Below are 18,721 nucleotides of genomic sequence, written 5' to 3'. Positions count from 1 at the left end.
GTTAACGAAGCACTATCTACAGGTGCTATACAGTATCAGGGCTCCGCAACTAGCGCTGCCAGTTTGGAACAACAATTAATTATTATTATTTATTGGTCCAGATCCGGTGTCAAGTCAAAGCTTCCAGGCAAGAAGATGAGGCTCACGCACGTCCTGGCCTCTATGGCGAACATGAGAATCGGGTAGAGGGTCATAGCTAGCGCAATTTCCTCGTGTTCGTCGTGCGTGCCGTATCGACTCCGACCGTCTGTGATGCGCAGTCGCTCAAGACCATCTCATAATAATCCAAAACGAGACATCCGCACGCCACAGATTTGAGTGTGCATGTGGAGCACTTCGAGAACTTAGCATGTCTTTGCTTGGCCCACATGCTGATAGCCCACACACTACTTTCCCGAATATACTTAGCCTCAGGGCGCATTGAAATACTCTCCTGGGTCCCTCATGGCACGTCATGCGAAGCGTATAAAGCTCGTGATTAAGCTTGCCCCCTCAAGAAGGCGAGAGTGATTTCCGCTCGACCTTGACCTCGACCGACCAAAGCAATATAGTACAATGAAATTGATCGCATTCCCTGCCGTTCTCTTACTCGTTGCTTCGGGTGCTGGCGCAAGGCCTCAGGAAGACACAAGGTGTGCATATGGCCTGGTAGTGGAGTCTGGATGTAGACGTCCAACTTACTTCGTTTCACAGTAGTATCAGTGTTTTTCCTTTACCAACGATCGTACCAGACCCTCCTACCATAAGCTCAGGTTTCCCACCTATCCCTTCCATAAGTAAGCCCACCCAAAATACTACTACCCATTTGTCAAAGAAGGAAAAACAGTACTAAAAACCGGACAGCTCCATCCCTTACTCCCAGACCTCCAACAAGTACAGCCCCTCAGCCTACAACGACAGGGGCGCCGTCTACAAGTGACGTCGAAACATCCAGTGTTCCGAGTAGCCAAACTTCCGGACTTACCACGGCCCTACCGACCACTTCACCCATTGCATCAGCAACATCCTCGGTCGCGAGCTCTGTTGCCTCGGCCTCGCCGACGAACAATGCTGCTATGGGCCGATGCGAGCCTCTCAAGGTACACGGCTTGGCCGCTTTGGGTGTCGCAACGGGCATATTTGCGTCAATGCTGGTCGTGCTGTGAAACTAGCTTTAAAGTGAACTAAGTCCTACCCATCCAAAATAGTTTTATGGAATCCCGACATGTATAATCACATCTGAATAGTAACTTGATTTTATTTTTTTGGTTCCAAGATGTGAATTCCGAGCCAAAAGAAAATACATACAAAACACTATAAAAGCTCTTTACAATGGAGCATTGAATTGTCTGCTCTCAAAGAGCCTTTCGTCAAAATACCTCGCACGTACTGTCGGCCACCGAAGAACCGGCCGTCAAAATCGCGGACTGTCCTGTATGCTCCAACCGGCCCCGAGAATTTGACAAACACACGAACCGCGTCTTCTTCTTTGGCAGGCTCCGGATAGACGGCATGAACAAAGACGCGTTCAACGACGCCGTGTTTATTGCACTCTTGTGCTAAAACGAAAAACAAGTCAAACGCAATGTCATACAGTGTAATGCTATCGTACTCACCAACTTCATCGGGTAATTCGTCGTCTCCAGGTCTTCTACTCCGACCATGTTACATAGGACCACAATCCTACTAGGTTCGCCGAACCGTTCGAGCTCCTCTTTCTGGCGCACATCCTCGTTTGCATTGATAATCTTCCCCATTCGGTTCCCTTCTTTGGCGCCAAAGCCTCCAGCAGCAGAACCTCCCGCTTTATTGCCTTTGGGTCGATTCGACTGTTCTACAGTCAATGCGTGGACAATACCTGTGGCATTAACGCCAAGACCTTGTCCACTCTTGTGACCCCATTTAGCCATCATCCTTTCAGCAAAACCACGTGGGTCGGGACTGCGATTAGGGTGCCATAAATTTTCAGTTACTGTAACAATCGGACGCTTGCCGACTTACTCTTCGCCGCTTTCTTGCTGTGGGGGTGCTGGAGCCTGCGCTGCCGGCTGACTTGGAGCAGCGTTGGCTAGTTTACCAAGACGAGCGGCTATAGCAGCTGCTGCTTCTCTTCGCGCCTTGACTTGGGCATCGAATTCTTCGCTGCCGGGAGTGGGGCCCGTGGGCACGGGAACGGCCGCAGGGGCTGGGGCTGGCTCTGGTTCTGGGGGTGTGTCAACGGGGGGTGACGGAATCGGATCGTCTTCAGGGAGTACATCGGGTTGTTGTGCCCTAGCAAACTGGGGATAGGCGTTTGGCAGGGGGTTGTTGGCAGCAGGAGGTTGCGACATGGCCTGAGACATGGCCAGTCGTCGAGCATAGGCTTCGTCGCCAGTCGTAGCGAGAGAGACCGTCGCAGGTTCTTCAGTATTGGGAGGTGGGTCCCGAGCAGCTCTCGTAGACATTGCCAGGCGTCTTAGGTATGCTTCTTCCCCACTTGCCGCAGCGCTCGGCTCCTCGGTGGGCATAGATGCAGGAGCAAAGGAGGGCGGTGCTCGGCGGACTGGCTGTTCCTCATGCTCTGGCGAGCGCCTGGGGGAGCGCGAACGGGACCGAGACCGAGACCTGGAGCGGTGTGTAGACCTGGAACGTTCGTAGCGACCTGAAAAAAAAATCAAGATAAAGATAAAGATAAATCACCAAGGCAAATTGGGCTCACCCGTTTTGCGCGGTCGGTTTTGCCATCTATCGTAATCTCTGCTATCTTCCGACGCGTCGTCGCTCTCATCCGAGCGGTCGTCGTCCTTCCAGGATCGTTTGCGACCTCGTGACTCCTCCCTGAGTTCTGCTTGTCGTCTTGCTAGAGAATCGTCGTGCTCCCGTTGTTTCCATGCTTTGTATTCATAGTAATCGTTTGGAGCGCGAGGATCGTAAGGTTCCATGGGGTCCCAAGCTGGGGGGGCATTTGCAGCATTTTTTCCCTGCTCATAACGAATGGCATATTGAGCACACGACACGATGACCACAAAGAAGCTCATTCGACACAAGACACATGGCAAAGTGCCAATGGGATAGACGATGTGGGCGGGATGAATACCTTCTTGCGTGAACCTGCTCCCTTCTTCTTTCCTCCGCCTACTGCACGGAATCCATTGACATCTTCGTCTAGTACCATCGATGGAGCCTTGATTTTCTTCGCCCAACCCCCAGCCTTGTTGGTCTCGTTCGAGTCTGGTTGAATTTCAGATTTGTTTCTGCCCGTTCGATCAATACCGGCGGTGCTGAGATCGTAGCCGAAGAGGCGGCAAGTGTCGGTGGGACAGCAGCCGAAACTTTCGAAGTAGTAAAGCCAGCATACGAAGGGCGAGCCTGTGTTGTGGGCGCCTTTCGCCGAGTAGGGGCAAAGGAGAGTGCGGCAGACCATCCTGGTACAAGTTGTAAGACAGCAACGGGAGTTGTCTGCAGCTCGCTTACCTGCAGACTTCTTTTGCGAATCATCTGGCTTGGTTGCCGCAACAGGTTCGCTTGGTGCAGCGGCTGGTGTTTCCGCAGCCACTTGAGGGGTCGGGGCACTAGCAACAGGAGCCGGCGCTTCAACAGGAGTTACGACAGTCGCCTCAGACGTCCCATTCGCAGAAAATTTTATCCCTCCGTACAGTCCTCCTGCCATACCTGGTGCGAGTGTTTCGATTCGTGGTGGTTGGATTGAAGATTAAGGGCGCTAACAAGGGCAATCTCATTATGTAATACAATGTCGATAAATACAGCAGGTTGTGAGAAAACAAAGCTATATAGCTAGGTTGAAAATAACTTGAATCTTACGCGGCCGCAGAGCCCACGTCGGAAGACCTTGTAGTTCGCGTCCTCGTGAAGCCCTATAAATTTAATTATTCTCTGTCTTGCCAGTAGTAGAAGCACACTCACTCTGCCGCGCGATCCTCGACTTCTTCAAATTGGTCGACAAGCTCTATAACCTGGGCGTTCATTAGATTGGTACTAGCTCCCGGTTTCGCGAGGATCCCTTACCCTGGCATCTATTTCGGGTCCAATAACATCACCTGCGTCGGCAGCAAATAGCTGGCATTCACCAATGAACTTTTCCAACTCTCTTGCGTGTGTCTCCGCAAGTTCCGGTTGGTTGGTTCCCTTTTTACCGGTGATTAGTTTTCAAAGGCAGAGACCTAGATAATACATATGACTCACCTTTGCTCTGGCTAACACAGAAGCTGTAAAAGTGCCTACTGCTCCCAATACAGCCGTAGTGATTCGTGTCTAGAATCAAGCTTAGTCCACTCGGCTTAGGTTGAGAGTCTTATACACATACCCCCTCGCTAGGACTGAGCACCGATATAATCGTTATCAATGCCCCCACTATAATCTGCGCGAATATGATGACGTTTATTCCTGGTATCGTTCAGTACCCAATACGGAATGCCAAGACTGATGCCTCACCATACTTGATCACTTTACCTATTACAAGCTGTCAAATAACTCTCCACGGATTACCGTAATGAATCGGTACCTACTGAGGTAAAACTGATATCTCTGCCTCTTAATAGCCTTGTCTATATATGGCTGCAGTCTTTCCTGTGCAGTCCGGGTACTCGGCTGAACTTTTCGAGTTTTCGGAGCCGTGGTCGGAGGAGCCGGAGCAGCGGATTCCTTCGTACTCAAGGGGGGTCGTGAGCTCTCGGGGTCTGGGACGTGATTTTCTTCGATATGATCCTTCTGGTCGCCCATGATGAGTCAATGCAAGAAGAGAGGGACACACGAGGCGGCCGAACAGCGTTGAGGAAGGCCTCTCCCTTTATGTGGGGTTTAAACGCCGAGACCACGCCCCCGTTCCCCTGAGCTACTTTGATCCATGTAACTTATACTTGGAGCAACAGGACGCCATTAACACGTGGCTAGGGGCTTGGCCAACGTAGCCAGCAAGCATCGTTGAACTATTATGGGCAATGCTGGGAACGCTCAGCTCGGTTTTCCATTTTCCGGTAGCCAGGAGGTATTGTGATTACACAGCCACATGGTGCATACACTCGGAAGCCGGCCGAGACTTATAAACATAACACCACAACAACAACCGAAAAAAAACTGAAATCAAGAGCTTGTGGATAACATTTCGTACCAGTTCAGGCTAGGCGGTTGCAACGTTGGTGATTGCCGTAGCAGGCTCCCACCTCCGTCCTTGACTTTGTAATAGTAGGTAAAATAATGATGATAATGTGTTAACTCTTAACTGAATTCGGGAGCCTTTTAAGAGGATCACTCACTCAATAGCTCTATCCTCAATTGCGTCAAACTGGCGAACGAAGCGTGCAACCTATAACGACTCAGTCATCAAGTACGTATACCTTTGCATACTTGGCCGAAAGCAGCGTACCTGCGCATCTATTTCTGGCCCAGAGGTTGTGCCGACATCTTCAACGAACATCTCACACTCGAGATAAACTTCTCTAGCTCTCGGGTGTGAACATCAGTGCGCTCGGGTTGATTTGTTCCCTTTAGTAGCTAGATATTTTAGATCATGTCTCAGGTGGTACTGTATATGTACCTTTGCCCTAGCAAGTATAGAAGCTGTAAAAGTTCCTATAGCACCCAGTGAAGCAATTTGCATCCTTGACTTAATATCATCAAATTTGAGCCCATTCTAATATAACTTGGAGGGAAAGCCAACTCCACACGTACCATTTCGGTTTGCTTCTGAACTGTACAAACAGTTACCATAGCCCCCACCCCAACTTGAAGTATAATAAGAATGTTCGTTCCTAACTCATCCAGAACAGATGAGAATATATATCACACACGAAGCGGCATAATATTGTACGTACCCCAAGCCATGGCCTTTCCTTGAATTCGATAAGTTGGCTTGAGTCAACTGCATATACTTTTAATAATATTAAACAAATGCCCACCGAGAAAGAACTGCCATTTATAGTTAGATTTTGCTCTGTCGATGTATGGTCTAAGTCTTTCTTCTGCGGTTCGTCCAGGAATCTGCGATGAGGGTTTGATTATTAACCAAAGTATCCCACCCCATTTTACTTACCACAGACCAAGCCACACGTTCCGATGCTTCATCCTTCTGAGAAACTTTAATCACACCTAGAAATACAGAAACTCTTACTCACAAGTTGTGAACCCGGAACCTTTCTCAATGACGAGCGGCAGCTTTATCTTCAGGTCAGCCATGAGCGTCGGTATGGTGCGATATCTGCTACAGCGCTACAGCACAAGAAAAGCCTCGGTCTTATACATATGTTCGAACAGCCCGCGCTTATCTTTTTTGTCAAAAGACATGATTAACCGGTTCGGCAATGCAAACAGTTCGTGACATAGCAGGAACCCGGGACTTGAAATTAGGCGCCTAGGCACAAGCACGCTTTCGAGTGTGTTTGTCGTTCTCTCCTTGTTTCTTTTCCTCAACTGGACGATTATTTTTGGCGATTTTGGTGTGCTGGTAGCTAAAGGTCCCTGGACCTATTGTATCCTTGAACTAAGGCCGTACTCAATCGGCGCCGATCTGACCAGTTATGTTACCTCGTTGCGAAGGAAACTGTATATAGTCGCGCGCTCAACACAAGTATTACGGAACTCCGGTAGAACGGCATTAAAAATACCAATCCCATGTAGATAGTTCGAGACCGTTTACGACCACCCACGGTTTGGTCCAAATGGTTCTGTTTTGAGCCATACCTTGCGCATACATTCGGGAATCCAGATTGTTATCATTCAAGCCCAGGAATCTCGTAACAAACATCAGGTGACAGCAAACATTGAATACTATAACCCTGTTCAATTGAGTCTTTGGATCTAGACTCATGTTACACGGCTGCGGCGCCGGTGTGTTGCGTCTCACGTCCTCGCCCCGCCCTGCATGATGGATAGTCGTAAAGTAACACTTGAGCTCTCAATTCCATACGGTGATATTAGGACGCGGGTTGCTCACTCTACGGCTTTATCCTCAATCGCGTCGAATTGGCGCACGAACTCCAAGACCTAGAATGAACGGCGTTCAAGCACCTCTACAAGCATAGCCAAAAAACCCACTTGTGCATCGATCTCAGGACCAACGGCCGATCCCACATCTCCAACGAACAGTTGGCACTGTCCAATAAACTTTTCCAGCTCTCGAGCATGAGTCTCGGCGAGCTCAGGTTGATTTGTCCCCTTTAGCTGCAAATATTAGCTCATACTCTCAGATAATGACATGTGCTTACCTTTGCCCTGGCGAGCACAGATGCTGTGAGGGTTCCCAAAGCACCCAACCCAGCAATAGCTAGCCTCGTCTTTGGGCACCCAGCTAATCATCAGGACGCTCAATTAAGCAAATGTTGATCTCACGCACCTTTTCGCTTGGTTCCAGAACTGTAAGAATAGTTACCAAAGCTCCCACCGTAACTTGGAGCAGAAGAATGAAATTGATTCCTAAGCCGAGATTAGATATGGATATACACGGAGAGTAGCAAGGCATCATACACACCCCACTTGATGAGCTTTGCTGAAGTTTGATCAGTTGATTCAAGTCAACTACGCACGCTTTTGAGAAACTTAGGCGAGCGCTTACCGAGAAAGTATTGGTACTTTTGTCTGGCAATTGCTCTGTCGATGTAAGGCTGAAGCCTGGCTTGAGCACTGCGCTCATTTACATGCTATAACGGATGAGTTGACAAAAGTCAGTAACTGGAACCTCCTAATCTACATCCTCATTTCATTTACCAGTCGCCAAGGGGTCTGACTTGGTCCAGCTTGTGCCAAAAGCGGAGTCCTTTCCGAGGCCCTACTTTTCTATAATACAAACATTGATTAATATTAACGTGAAGTATTAACAGCCTTGCTCACAGGACGAGGCCCTCCGTTCTCAACAGAGTGGATATCATCCGCCAAGTCTGCCATTATAGACGTCCAATATCAATTGTGTGGGTGATGGTGGTGGTGGTATGGTATAGGGAGTGACAGTCTTACGTCTTACATATATATGCTTGAACTCTATAACTGGCTGATCCGGTAAGCCGAATAGCTGCTGACGCAATATATCCTTATACTGAATTTTTGCTAATTGGACGTCCATCTGATAAATTAATATATGGCCTTCCTATGTACAGAAGGACATAAACTCGACGCAAGCGACATAGAACTCCGAGATCGGAAGAAACTGATAGACGTCTACATAACTCAACGTTACTTTAGACTATATTTGACGCATACATGAACCCTAGTTTAAACAAACGCTCAACGCTAAAAAAATCGCCTATGCGGCTTGGGTAGTAACTTTCACTTTCACATCACTGTGTTTCTCGTCGGTAACATTCTCGAGGTCATTAGACTGGCTAGTTTGATCGTCGCCCGTAATAAGTTCGTCAACCATGGTCTCCCTGGGAGGGAACAGTGTTGAAGTGATAAAATAAGTTACTCCTGCAAGAGAGAACTTTGTACCACACTTGAGTTAGTAATGTTCCTAGGATGGTAGTGACGGACATACACCAAGCAGCCAAGCGATGCTGAATAAATGCTGTCCTCCCAAACCCACATCTATTTTGGGGTTGATCGAGTGGATGAGACCTTATATGTTACAGTCAATAATAAACCGGATGTGGCCATGCATATGACTATTGAACTAACCTGGAAGATTAGGAGGAACTGACACGCAAAGGGCCAACAGCGCACGCCAGTTCTGATTACGGGCTTTGAGTTAGGATCCACGACCCAATGGAGGTGCCTTACCACACCACCAACATATCTATATCGCCCCTTGGGATCATAAAGCGCTGGTATATCAATGTTTCCTTTGTGCACAAGCCAATACTATGATACCTGGTGAGATTTTGTGAGATCACTTAAAGCACTGACTCACATCTACGATCATGATACTACAAATTGGTCCCAAGAAGACAGTGTAGCCTCCCATAAAATTAAGAAACCCAATAGCACTCCCTATTTTAAAAATTTTACCGACTAAAACACAGATCTTCTAGAGGCAAACTTACCTAGAATTTCCCACGGACAAACAACCCATCCTCCGATCAAGGCGCATAAAATCTGTCCCCGTTTGATATTCAACCACTACAAGAAATTTTGTTAGAATAACGCATGACAATACATCATACCAAGCGGCCTGCCTTTGGGAGGAGGGCTGTAAAGTCATTAGCTGCGCTGATAGAGTTTGCAGAAACATTGGTTCCAATAGTAGCCAAGCAAAATACAAATGACGCGAAGAAAGCTGCTGCTCGATTATCCCAACTAATAACCTATATGAGTTATAATAGCGTTTGATAAAGGTGGTGACTACTAACTGGTCAATGAGGGTGAGAGGGTTCCAGAGTATCTCTCCGTAAATTACGTTCCCGGCGCTGGTAACTGGATACAATGTTGGATATAATTTCAAACACGGGAACAAAGACCCACCCGCAATGCCCATAAAAGCAAAAAACGTAAATATAACTATGAACGTGTCATTAAAACACCCAGCTCGACATTTAGTCATGCGGACAGACCTGGAATAATTAAAACCTGTATATATTGATCCCGAGGGCTTCGAGCATATCGCTAAAGGGGTTTTACGTGTTGGTCTACAGTGGAATAGATGATCCGAATACCTCACCGTGAAGTCAGGAATATTCACAGACAACGTCTAGCATGTGTCAGCGATCGGTCGTAGAAAAGGGAAAAAAAGGTCTGCATACAGCATAGTTCCCAATCGCAGAATTCATGGCAGATAACATTGCTGGTTAAATAAAGCAATTAGCGAGCGTACCACATAGAGTCAAAGGATACGACGCACCCCAACTCAGTGCCGAGCCTGATATTGTGGCCTTTTGCTCAAAAATGGGACCCCCTCCGGTCTTAACGAATGCCCATGTCATCATGGACAGACCTGTTACTGGAGCTAGAACGGCCTTCGCGATAAAAAGGTATCGAATCTTGTGAGGCGAAATCAATAAGAACGGGAGTTGAATGAGCCAATAAAAGAAGTAGCACATCATATCTAAGTCATTTTAACACCCGCCAGTATAGGATGTAGGCTGATAACACACACCAACAGTTGTAATATTGGCTGATTCCGGTAAGCCTATAGCAGGAGGTATTGTCAGTACACAATCAATGCATATTTTGGGCCGTGTTTTCTGGGAGCCTATAAAGTGACACAAAAAAAAGACTCGCCGTTCGGAACCCGTGCGATAGAAGGCCATATAGCTTTCAGACACTGATAGACGCACTGGCCGCCAGTTACACACTGCACACCAAACCAAAACATGGCCAGTACACATCGGCTGATCACCGAAAAATATGAGAGCCAATAACCAAACGAGCTACGGTTGAGTACAGGAAACTAAGATGGAGCTTGAGTATGCTCAGCGTCCAATTAATTGTACGATACTTACAGGAATATGAAGTCTTGCTCCAATCGTTCCATTCGCCTATAACAGCATCAAAGTCGGAACCAGGTATTTTATTATGAGACCGACCGTTACTGCAAGAGCGATGATAAAGTGACCTGAAAATATGGGGCAAACGTTTAAATTTATTGTATCATAATTGTGGGGCAGATTTCACCTATAGCAATCGCGGGGAGCGCTTGTTTCCAAGATAAACCAACAGCCAGCATAGACGAAGCTATTTTGGGTCATTAAAGCTGCGCCCTCATATAAGATAGCTAACAAAATTTACCCATGTTCCACTATAGTCGATTCTTCATTAACACTTAGTTCCGAGTTTGGACGTCAAACTCACGGTAGCGACATTGAAACCGTCTGACAGCCAGTATGACGTATAATCCCACATGGTCCAGCCTAGAGGCATGATTCGATATTAACACCGAGGTGGCATTAGTTGTTGTGAAATATTAGCTCACTTCGCTGGTGCATTGGGACGGGGTCCATATCTGCTGGGCTGCTAAACAAAAATGCACATGTTTCATATCGCTTTACTTGCCTTTATTACTCCATTTGTTACTGGGAGCGAAGCTTGATGGCTCGGGCTGCAACTCCCAGAAGGCTTGCGAACGAAGTTTCTTTAGCCTCGCGGTCATGGTCGTACGCGTGAAAGGGGTCGTAGTCGAAAGATGGTTCTGAGAGCGCCATGAGTAATGATATATACTCGCTTCCGTTGACCAATCGCTCCTAGGCACACCCCGTATCAGTCAGGTCCGCCTTTGATACTTCGTATCCTCTAGCCGACGCTGAAAAGATAAGCGTCGGACCCACCCACTTTATTTGGGATAGCCTTATCTTTGTAGTATCATCGTCCTGATTTCACTCGTGCCTTATGATTAGATTAAGGCTACCCTCGAAAGCTGATAAAAAATTCGACCGATGCAGGACTCGAACATGCAATCTCCAGCTCATTTAACCGGAAACTGGCGCTTTACCATTAAGCCAACCGGCCTTAACTTACGAATGCAAATTCTCAATTGAAAATACATAGAACACATGCTCCTGATTGCACTACTCCAACACTAACACAGTTATCTCCAGTTTGCAGTTTAAAGTGAACCATAAGCTAGAACATAGGCAATAAGTAGTTACTTTATTCGACAGGTTGGGTAGAGCTTAGCCCATATATAACTACGCATATTGCCCACTCATAGACCAAATACTCCCTTAAGATCTTCGATGTACGTTAACGTTAGCCATTAGATACATATCGTCCGAGTAACTCGCTCATAGTCGTAGTAAGGTAGCTAATTCGAACTTTATTCACATCCAGGACGCGCCCCGGATGGGTTGGTGTACGAGAGAGCTCGTTGCCCGGACCGAAAGTGACTCGGTTGTTCGGACTGGAGACCGAATAGCTGATGGCGCGAGCTTGCGAGAAGAGTATAAGCAAGACCTGTATTCCAAGGCGAAAGATCCATTATTCTATATCGGGTATCTCAGATGCGGGAGTACATTGCCATCTAAGCACCACGTGCTTTCCAGATTCAACCCAATATAACGCACTGTATTTTTCAGAAGACGGAGTCTTCGAGGCAATTTTTCGGACAAATGAGCTCACATCAATGCACTGTCGATGTCACGCGACAGCTGCATACAAACAATATTTGTGGAGGATTGGATGTCGGGAAACTGCAAGTTGAATATACTATAGGACACATTGAAGACGCATGTATATACATATCGAGTACCATTCTGTTGCATTAGACCCATAAGTCGGACCCGATTCCATAAGGGGAACTCGGCCAGTTGGCTTCTATGGGTATACCCGAGAGCGAGTCTTCTGTACCCAACTGCTAGGAAACGTGTTCATTTTCATGGGTACGACGCTGGCACCACCCGTAGTTCCATCAAAGACCAAAAATTGGAAATCGGGGGCTCCTTGGCTCCGAGTGCCTTGAGAATGTCTTGCCCTAGAAATCCTCCCACAATTGCACAAATAGGGCTAAACTCGTGTTTTGCTGTGGAACAGAGAGATCTGCAAGGTGTCACCTGACATTATAAGGGCCTCACAAGCAATAAACACTCACTCTATGGCAGCAACCGATGGGACGGGTCCTGCTTGAGCGTTAACCCGGCCGATTCAACCAGCTCGGTTGCAATCCGGCGGAGCTCCGTTGAAGCAGACGTTTCAACAGGATTCATATTCCGGGATTCCAACTCCCATAGAGCTAATTTACCGTAATGGTCAATGCATTCCCGAGGACGTGATTATCATGTCGCGCACCAATAATTGAAAACACAGTAGAAGGGTTGAGCTCTTTAGTCTGGCGTTTAGAAAGCCCTTTCCATGAATGCCCAAAGCATTCCCTCAGTGAAGGGTATGACAACGATTGCTTAACCGTTTTTGTGGCACCAGAATTAGTAGTGTTGCGATCCCTGTGAAATTTGAGAAACAGACCACATGGTGGGAACGATTCTATAACGTACTGTGCCAAGTATTCGTGTTCAATTAAATCAGCAAATACAAAGCCTAACAACCCATAAGAGCCGCCAGCATAAAATGCTTTTCTCGCGCGTCGGCAAGCATCATTTAGCCGAAGCTAATATGGAGGGTTAGTGCAGTTAGGGGTTAGCAAAAATACATACCATCTCGTCCTTCTGACAGTCGGTAGCGCAAACGAGGTCCACCCCCGCCAAAGTCTTGTCTAGTTGATCATCGGATAGAATACCGAGATCAGACACGGCGACCACGTCAACAAGAGGGTTTAAGCTTTGAATTCGGGGTTTAGCGGCCTCAACTCGCTTGACGCAGTCGCGAGTTTGGGTCAGTTTCTGTTCATCTTGCGTGTTATCGGTGCTCACCCGTTGCCCAACACTATCTTCAGAGAAAAAGAAACCGCATCCTAGATCCGTTTCCATGACTACTTCCTCATCTACGATAATTAATTTGCCTATTCCTGCGAGGACAATGTTTTTGATAGCCTCTGTGGCGACTCCTTTAAGTCGGATGATAAGAACTGTGGCATTTCTCATCCTAGAAGTCCTTTAAAATATACATAACGACGTGGTAAATAGTTCTACCAACCTTTGTTGAGCATCGAGGCCCCACAATCGGATTTGGCGATCATACAATGCCGCCTCATCTATACCGTAAAGTTAATCCCTCGTACGATGGCGAGCACTCAGTTACACACCTTCTGTGATTGACACCGGTAACTTCCCGTTGACAGAATCCATTTGCACGTCAGACATGGTGTTATCACTAGACAGTGGTTTCGAATGATAGTAGTTCAAGTAAACAAGAGTTGTTTGACGCCCACAAGAAACGACAAGTCTAGCCACACGTGAAATACACGTGACTGGTATGACAAGAAATAGGATAAATGATTTATTCAATAGGGATGATTCCTAGCAAATCCCTTTAATACAAGCTACACATTAAGGACAGTGTAAAGTTACAAAGACTAAACCAGAGTAAATCCGGGGTATATTCATACATGCGCTCAGGCCCGGAGCGCTCCCCAAAGATAGTAGACACATACAACAATAGAAAAGAACCAGGCTGCCCTGGTAGCGAACCCGAACCGAACAAAAAAAAATTTAAACGTTGATGGCACTTGCATGATCACCAAGTCCCCCATCTTGATCATCGTCGAGCCTGAAAGAAGCTGGTATTAGCCGACTGAGACCGGTAGTGTGTATATTCACTATACTAACAGGTAGTTTCTCTCAATTTCCGACAGTATCGACAAGAAGTCCCACAGATATGCGTGTGCCCTTGCGGCGGATGCGGGAGCCGTTTCTGCTTTACGAACTGCATCCAAGAGTGTGGATGCGACGAATCTAACTTTGTGGACCAGTGATGGTCCGTTCGTTGCGATTGACTGAATTGGTATACTACGGAATTCTGATGAGTCGCTGATTCGGGACTAGTCAGATATTCATCTTACCTATGAAGAACATTCAGAAGATCAATAGCGATTTGCTCTCTGTCCTCTGAATTCCTCAGCAAATCAGCATCGAAATTGTCCGTTGGGTTTTGGCGCATAGAAGTAACAAGTTCGTCACGGTACTGCTCGATAACGTATCGGACGAGTTGCTGTGATGAATACGTTAACCCCAAGTAAGAGCCGAAATCAAGGGACGAAGCTCTTACCTGAGTCACGTAAAGGTTTGCTTGCATTACCAGATACGGGTTCGTGGCATTTGCGCGAGACGCATTTGGATTATCAAAGAAATCTTTGACTTCGGCAAATGCAGCTTTCCGGAATCCGGCACCACCATATTCGTCTTGCTGCCCTGCCATCGAACTGTACCCAAGTCCCTTAGACCCGTGCCTGCCAGGATTGGGTTTCAAACGAAGGGCAGGGGAGCATGCATAAGTGCTGAGGAAATACGGGTGTGCAGACTGCGGACTTCTTCAAGTCGTGCAGTCGCAAAGGGGCCTTGTGGGGGAGAACGTTTATCAACTCGGATGCGGACGAGAATCTCGCCAAGTAGTGCGAATATACGAGAAATATAGTTTAGTCCGGAGACGATCGCTGTCTTGCCGTGAGGTTGCGGCTGTATGCCACTAAGAGTGATGCTAAAGTGACCGGTTAGTTAACGCTAGTGTTTGTGTGAAAGACGTGACTTGCTATTCGTCATCCACCTCCTTGGGAAATGAAGGGTGCAGTCCTCGTCCCTCAGACAGATGGGTCGACCGAGAAGAATACTCATGCTCTTGTCAGCACCAAAGAGTAGCCAGAACGTACGCCGCCTGATCTCGCATTCGATAGGATCTAGACCCTCATATGAAGCTTCTTCGTGCATATGCAAAGTGACCGCGATGTGGGCTGCCTCGCCAAATGCAGCATGCGAGGTAGCATCATGACCTTCACAGAAGTGATAGCAGGTATCGCTGTGGGAAGTTGTTGTTGTCAGCTAAAGAGCTTATAAATGGTCCAATGGTAGACGTACAAGTATCTAATAACGACCATCATTGATGTAGGGGGGTCATAAGATGCAACCGTGATATGGCGACTGGCCTCGTGACACTGTTGTGCTAATCTCCTGACCGAAGGCCTGTCCATGGGAATATAGCTCCGGGGGGCCTGCACCAGCGTACTAGCCACGGTCGACATAACAAGCGCAAAGAACAGCGGATCTCGCTCCTCTCGGCGATTGGCAAGGTCAGCCATGAAACTTGGTTTGTGAATGCATGGCGTAAGAGGATAGACGAGATCAAAGAAGACCCCGATAATGTGCATGATCCTTTCTCGTGGAGCAACATCATCAAGGCGGTGGGGCCGATAGAAGTAAGAGAGAGGGGGCAACAACGACATTCCGGATGGATGAGAGTTTCCGTATCCGTTAGGCTTGTAGGGCATCGACCAGTTGTACAAAGGATGATTACTGGAGAAAGATGCTTCAAGATGAGCTTGGGAAGCAGCGTCAGCAGTCTGAGGACGGCCTTCACTTCCGCCATCTGAAGTAGCACCGGGGCTTTGTCCACCGTGACCATAGCTGGGTGGCTGAAATTGGTCTGCGGCAATAGGGTAGCGCGAAGGCGGCAAGTTTACGGGCAGAGAGGAGGTTGAGGAGAGAGCGGCATTGTACTCCATGATTGAAGAGGGGCCTGTTGATAATGTCAGAGGAATATGCACAGGCTGCTCGTTGGTCGACGAAGGGACCGTAGGTTGAGACGGAACAGACATGGGCGCCCGTCCATGTTGACCATGAGCAGGAACACTCGAGAGGGGCGCGGGAGAGATCCCATCGGTAGCGGGGATACCTCCAGCAGAGTGGGCTGGGGTTTGGGGGGGATTTGCGCTGGAAGTCTGAGCAACATTTCCGGCCGCCGCGGCCGCCTGTTGTGCCGCTAAGTTGGCGGCAGCAGCTTCTTGCAGGCGACGCAAGTATCTAACAAAAGAAGTGTCAGCTTGAGCTTGGCGAACAAGGATCAAAGCCGAGCATAGCACACATGGCTCATAAGATCAAGGAGAATGAAAACGGAGAAATTGGGGCGCATTCAACCGCGATTTCCCGTGAATGATCGTCGATTTCAACCTTTGGCGGCTGAACATCGGTCACGCGGGGATAGCACGGATCAACAGAGGGAGAATTTTTTCTGGGTCAATGCAATCGAGCCCAGAACAAAATCACAAATAGGAGTGTTGACTCCCGGGAGCCTAATGAGGTTAGAGTCTACTAACAGATTAGGAGGGCCACGCTTCTTGGGCTGGTAATCGTAGGTGCATGGAATGTCGAGGGCTGAAGTTGCAACGTATGAGCAGTATTCATCGTTAGTCGCGAGACAGGCCATACCTTGACAATGTTTGCAGCTCGAAGTCTGATCTTCGGGGTTTTCACGTGCACACCTCACTTTGCGTGCACGACAAGCATCACAGCCTATGAATAAGAATCATGGTCAGTATCGCGTGTCACTCCACGGGGGCCCCGCATTGAAAACAGAACGGATGGAGACTGAAATGGAGGAACAGGTACGAAACTGAAAGTGGAGGTACTCCGTCGGCGGGTCTTTGGCTCATTTCCTGCGCCACTCCCCGTGCTCGAGTGGGTTGATGCAGCCATGTAAAATAGTTTAGAATGAGAGGAGTGGGAGAGGGGTAGAGTGAGGAAGGTGAATCGGACTGAGTAGCCGACTATAAACGAGGAGATCATGCGATAGAATTCGGCGACATACGGCCTCGTTTAGGACGGATGATGTCGAAGACCAAACGAAGATCCCGAACAGGCAAAAGGGGGAGATTGCACAGCACCAAGTAGGCCCAGGAATCCGGAGAAACCGAAATGAAGGGAAGATAATAATGGATGGACGAGGCAGTGGCGGGTGCAATAAGTGTACAAAGTGGAATGCGTGGGTGTGGTCAGCACATTAATGGTGTTCTACCAGTTAAGACCGACCAGTACGAGTGACGCAGCACAGATCAAGGGTCACGGGTGAACCCCGGGTAAATCCATAGTTATGGACAGTAGATGAGGCCAGGGGAAAGTAGGACACAAAGACAGGAAAGAAGAGATGTGCATAATTAATGAAGTCAAAGGAAAAGTTTAAACCGATGGTTGTGTAACCGGAAGCCACATGTATCTTGGGCATGTGAGAGGAATTCGGGGCGGAGCCCGATAGTAGGGTGAAGTTGGAAAACAGGGCCCGAAGGAGATCGTAGAGTCAAAAAATAATATTTCAACTTACTTTGGGATTGGCGCTTTCGCTTTGGACGATCTGAATCATCGTTGGCCGGGCCGGATTCATCGGTTCGTGCCGTCGAGCCCTTTCCAGTGGAGTTGGTACGATCCAAGCCAGGAGGCGAAGTTCGAGTAGGACCCGATGTTGAGGGCCGGGCGTTGCTCTTCTGGTCACGATCTGGAGAGGAAGGTACGGGTGCGAGCGACAAGCGGGGGTCTGAGAAGCTATTCGAGTGTGGATGAAGAGGTGGCCGCGAAGATAGCGCTATAAAGTTTGAGAACGGTGGCAAGCTACGGGGGTCCTCTGACGACGACATCGCAGGTACGCTAGCCACAGACATTGGTCGATAGAGCTATAGACTATAGACTTAGTGTGGTCGAGGGGGACGATGCCTGGCGGACAGATAGCACGTCACGTGGAAGGCACAATGCGGGGAGAAAGCTGCTGATCTCTGCGGCGTGGAGTGCGGGCCGAAACGTGGGCCGGGGTAGATCGGAATGTTCCGGATTGCCTACGTAAGGATGGGGAATGGGTGTGCTGTCTGTGGCAAGAGTGTGCTAAAGGTAGACAGTGATGACAAGGCTGCCAAGTGCTGAGTTGCAACGACTAAAATCGGAGGAGAAAATATGGGGAAATTATTGACCGATTAGAGCGGGGCCTGGCCTCAGTGTCCTCCCGCCGCTTTTATCCCTCACGACTGAACTAACCCCAGACTCGCGCTCACAAACCCACACACTGCTAGCTTCTGGTCTGCCTAACCTACGAGAAGACTGTTACTAGGAAGCTTTGATAATATCAAGATCCCCGGATTACTGGTCCCCTGACTCGTCGGCAGAAGTTGGTAGTCACTTGACAATCGCCTGACCCACCTAACCCTTAGGTACCCCAACACTGATAAAAGGCTAAACCTAGCTTGGTACACCCTAATAGGAATCCTTGTTCGAGGTCGCATCGCGCTGATCCTGGCTCGCGTGTATCTTTGTCTACATTCGCTATGTATGACCCTTCCCCAGGTCGAGACACGTTACATATCGAGATCGAACTCTCTCTGTATTTCCTCTTCGTCCCTCTCCCGTGGCTCTTTCCAAGAACTGTATCCGCATGGCTGTTTCCGGTCTTCGCACGTTTATTTTGAAATCATGATCCACAGATTTCCTGCTGGCATCGTAATGCTCTCAAATAGCTAACGCATCGCATA

General features: G+C 48.2%; 4 protein-coding genes and 1 non-coding gene across 5 annotated transcripts; all 5 read right to left on the bottom strand.

Moving 5' to 3' along the window:
• Window positions 1-888: 888 nt before the first annotated feature.
• RhiXN_01727 (Permease for cytosine/purines, uracil, thiamine, allantoin) lies at window positions 889-11,039 on the bottom strand (the record flags this gene model as incomplete). Its single annotated transcript, XM_043321546.1, has 56 exons — window positions 889-909; window positions 965-1,139; window positions 1,370-1,538; window positions 1,596-1,630; window positions 1,681-1,920; window positions 1,981-2,620; window positions 2,678-2,939; window positions 3,056-3,169; window positions 3,232-3,383; window positions 3,433-3,630; window positions 3,781-3,833; window positions 3,883-3,932; window positions 3,985-4,104; window positions 4,162-4,230; window positions 4,283-4,362; window positions 4,411-4,428; window positions 4,485-4,686; window positions 4,730-4,763; window positions 5,232-5,281; window positions 5,342-5,414; window positions 5,513-5,535; window positions 5,647-5,726; window positions 5,790-5,807; window positions 5,874-5,955; window positions 6,008-6,043; window positions 6,090-6,129; window positions 6,908-6,957; window positions 7,009-7,128; window positions 7,179-7,247; window positions 7,307-7,386; window positions 7,442-7,459; window positions 7,526-7,610; window positions 7,678-7,746; window positions 7,801-7,847; window positions 8,248-8,386; window positions 8,441-8,520; window positions 8,581-8,632; window positions 8,683-8,763; window positions 8,813-8,892; window positions 8,946-9,021; window positions 9,066-9,198; window positions 9,252-9,315; window positions 9,364-9,399; window positions 9,453-9,504; window positions 9,560-9,589; window positions 9,642-9,682; window positions 9,740-9,943; window positions 9,995-10,027; window positions 10,201-10,288; window positions 10,341-10,376; window positions 10,425-10,453; window positions 10,513-10,572; window positions 10,627-10,636; window positions 10,690-10,748; window positions 10,811-10,851; window positions 10,912-11,039. The coding sequence occupies 56 exons, from the start codon at window positions 11,037-11,039 to the stop codon at window positions 889-891; spliced, it is 5,124 nt and encodes a 1,707-aa protein (XP_043187369.1).
• Window positions 11,040-11,264: 225 nt separating this feature from the next.
• Window positions 11,265-11,343, bottom strand: RhiXN_12463. The gene has a single exon. It is a non-coding gene; the product is annotated as a tRNA-Arg (tRNA).
• Window positions 11,344-12,422: 1,079 nt separating this feature from the next.
• RhiXN_01726 (ubiquitin-conjugating enzyme E1) lies at window positions 12,423-13,586 on the bottom strand (the record flags this gene model as incomplete). The annotated part of the gene is made up of 6 exons (XM_043321545.1): window positions 12,423-12,562; window positions 12,619-12,770; window positions 12,822-12,934; window positions 12,981-13,368; window positions 13,420-13,477; window positions 13,529-13,586. The coding sequence occupies 6 exons, from the start codon at window positions 13,584-13,586 to the stop codon at window positions 12,423-12,425; spliced, it is 909 nt and encodes a 302-aa protein (XP_043187368.1).
• Window positions 13,587-13,934: 348 nt separating this feature from the next.
• On the bottom strand, window positions 13,935-14,640 carry RhiXN_01725 (transcriptional activator acu-15; the record flags this gene model as incomplete). The annotated part of the gene is made up of 4 exons (XM_043321544.1): window positions 13,935-13,992; window positions 14,052-14,231; window positions 14,285-14,433; window positions 14,491-14,640. The coding sequence occupies 4 exons, from the start codon at window positions 14,638-14,640 to the stop codon at window positions 13,935-13,937; spliced, it is 537 nt and encodes a 178-aa protein (XP_043187367.1).
• A 47-nt stretch (window positions 14,641-14,687) lies between these two features.
• RhiXN_01724 (Fungal specific transcription factor domain) lies at window positions 14,688-17,839 on the bottom strand (the record flags this gene model as incomplete). Its single annotated transcript, XM_043321543.1, has 6 exons — window positions 14,688-14,919; window positions 14,968-15,234; window positions 15,294-16,235; window positions 16,529-16,586; window positions 16,641-16,724; window positions 17,530-17,839. The coding sequence occupies 6 exons, from the start codon at window positions 17,837-17,839 to the stop codon at window positions 14,688-14,690; spliced, it is 1,893 nt and encodes a 630-aa protein (XP_043187366.1).
• Window positions 17,840-18,721: the final 882 nt, after the last annotated feature.

The sequence above is a fragment of the Rhizoctonia solani genome, chromosome 16 (assembly GCF_016906535.1).
Source record: "Rhizoctonia solani chromosome 16, complete sequence".
NCBI lineage: Eukaryota > Fungi > Basidiomycota > Agaricomycetes > Cantharellales > Ceratobasidiaceae > Rhizoctonia > Rhizoctonia solani.
Note: the sequence above shows the minus strand (reverse complement) of the source record. Positions and strands in the feature narration are given on the sequence as shown.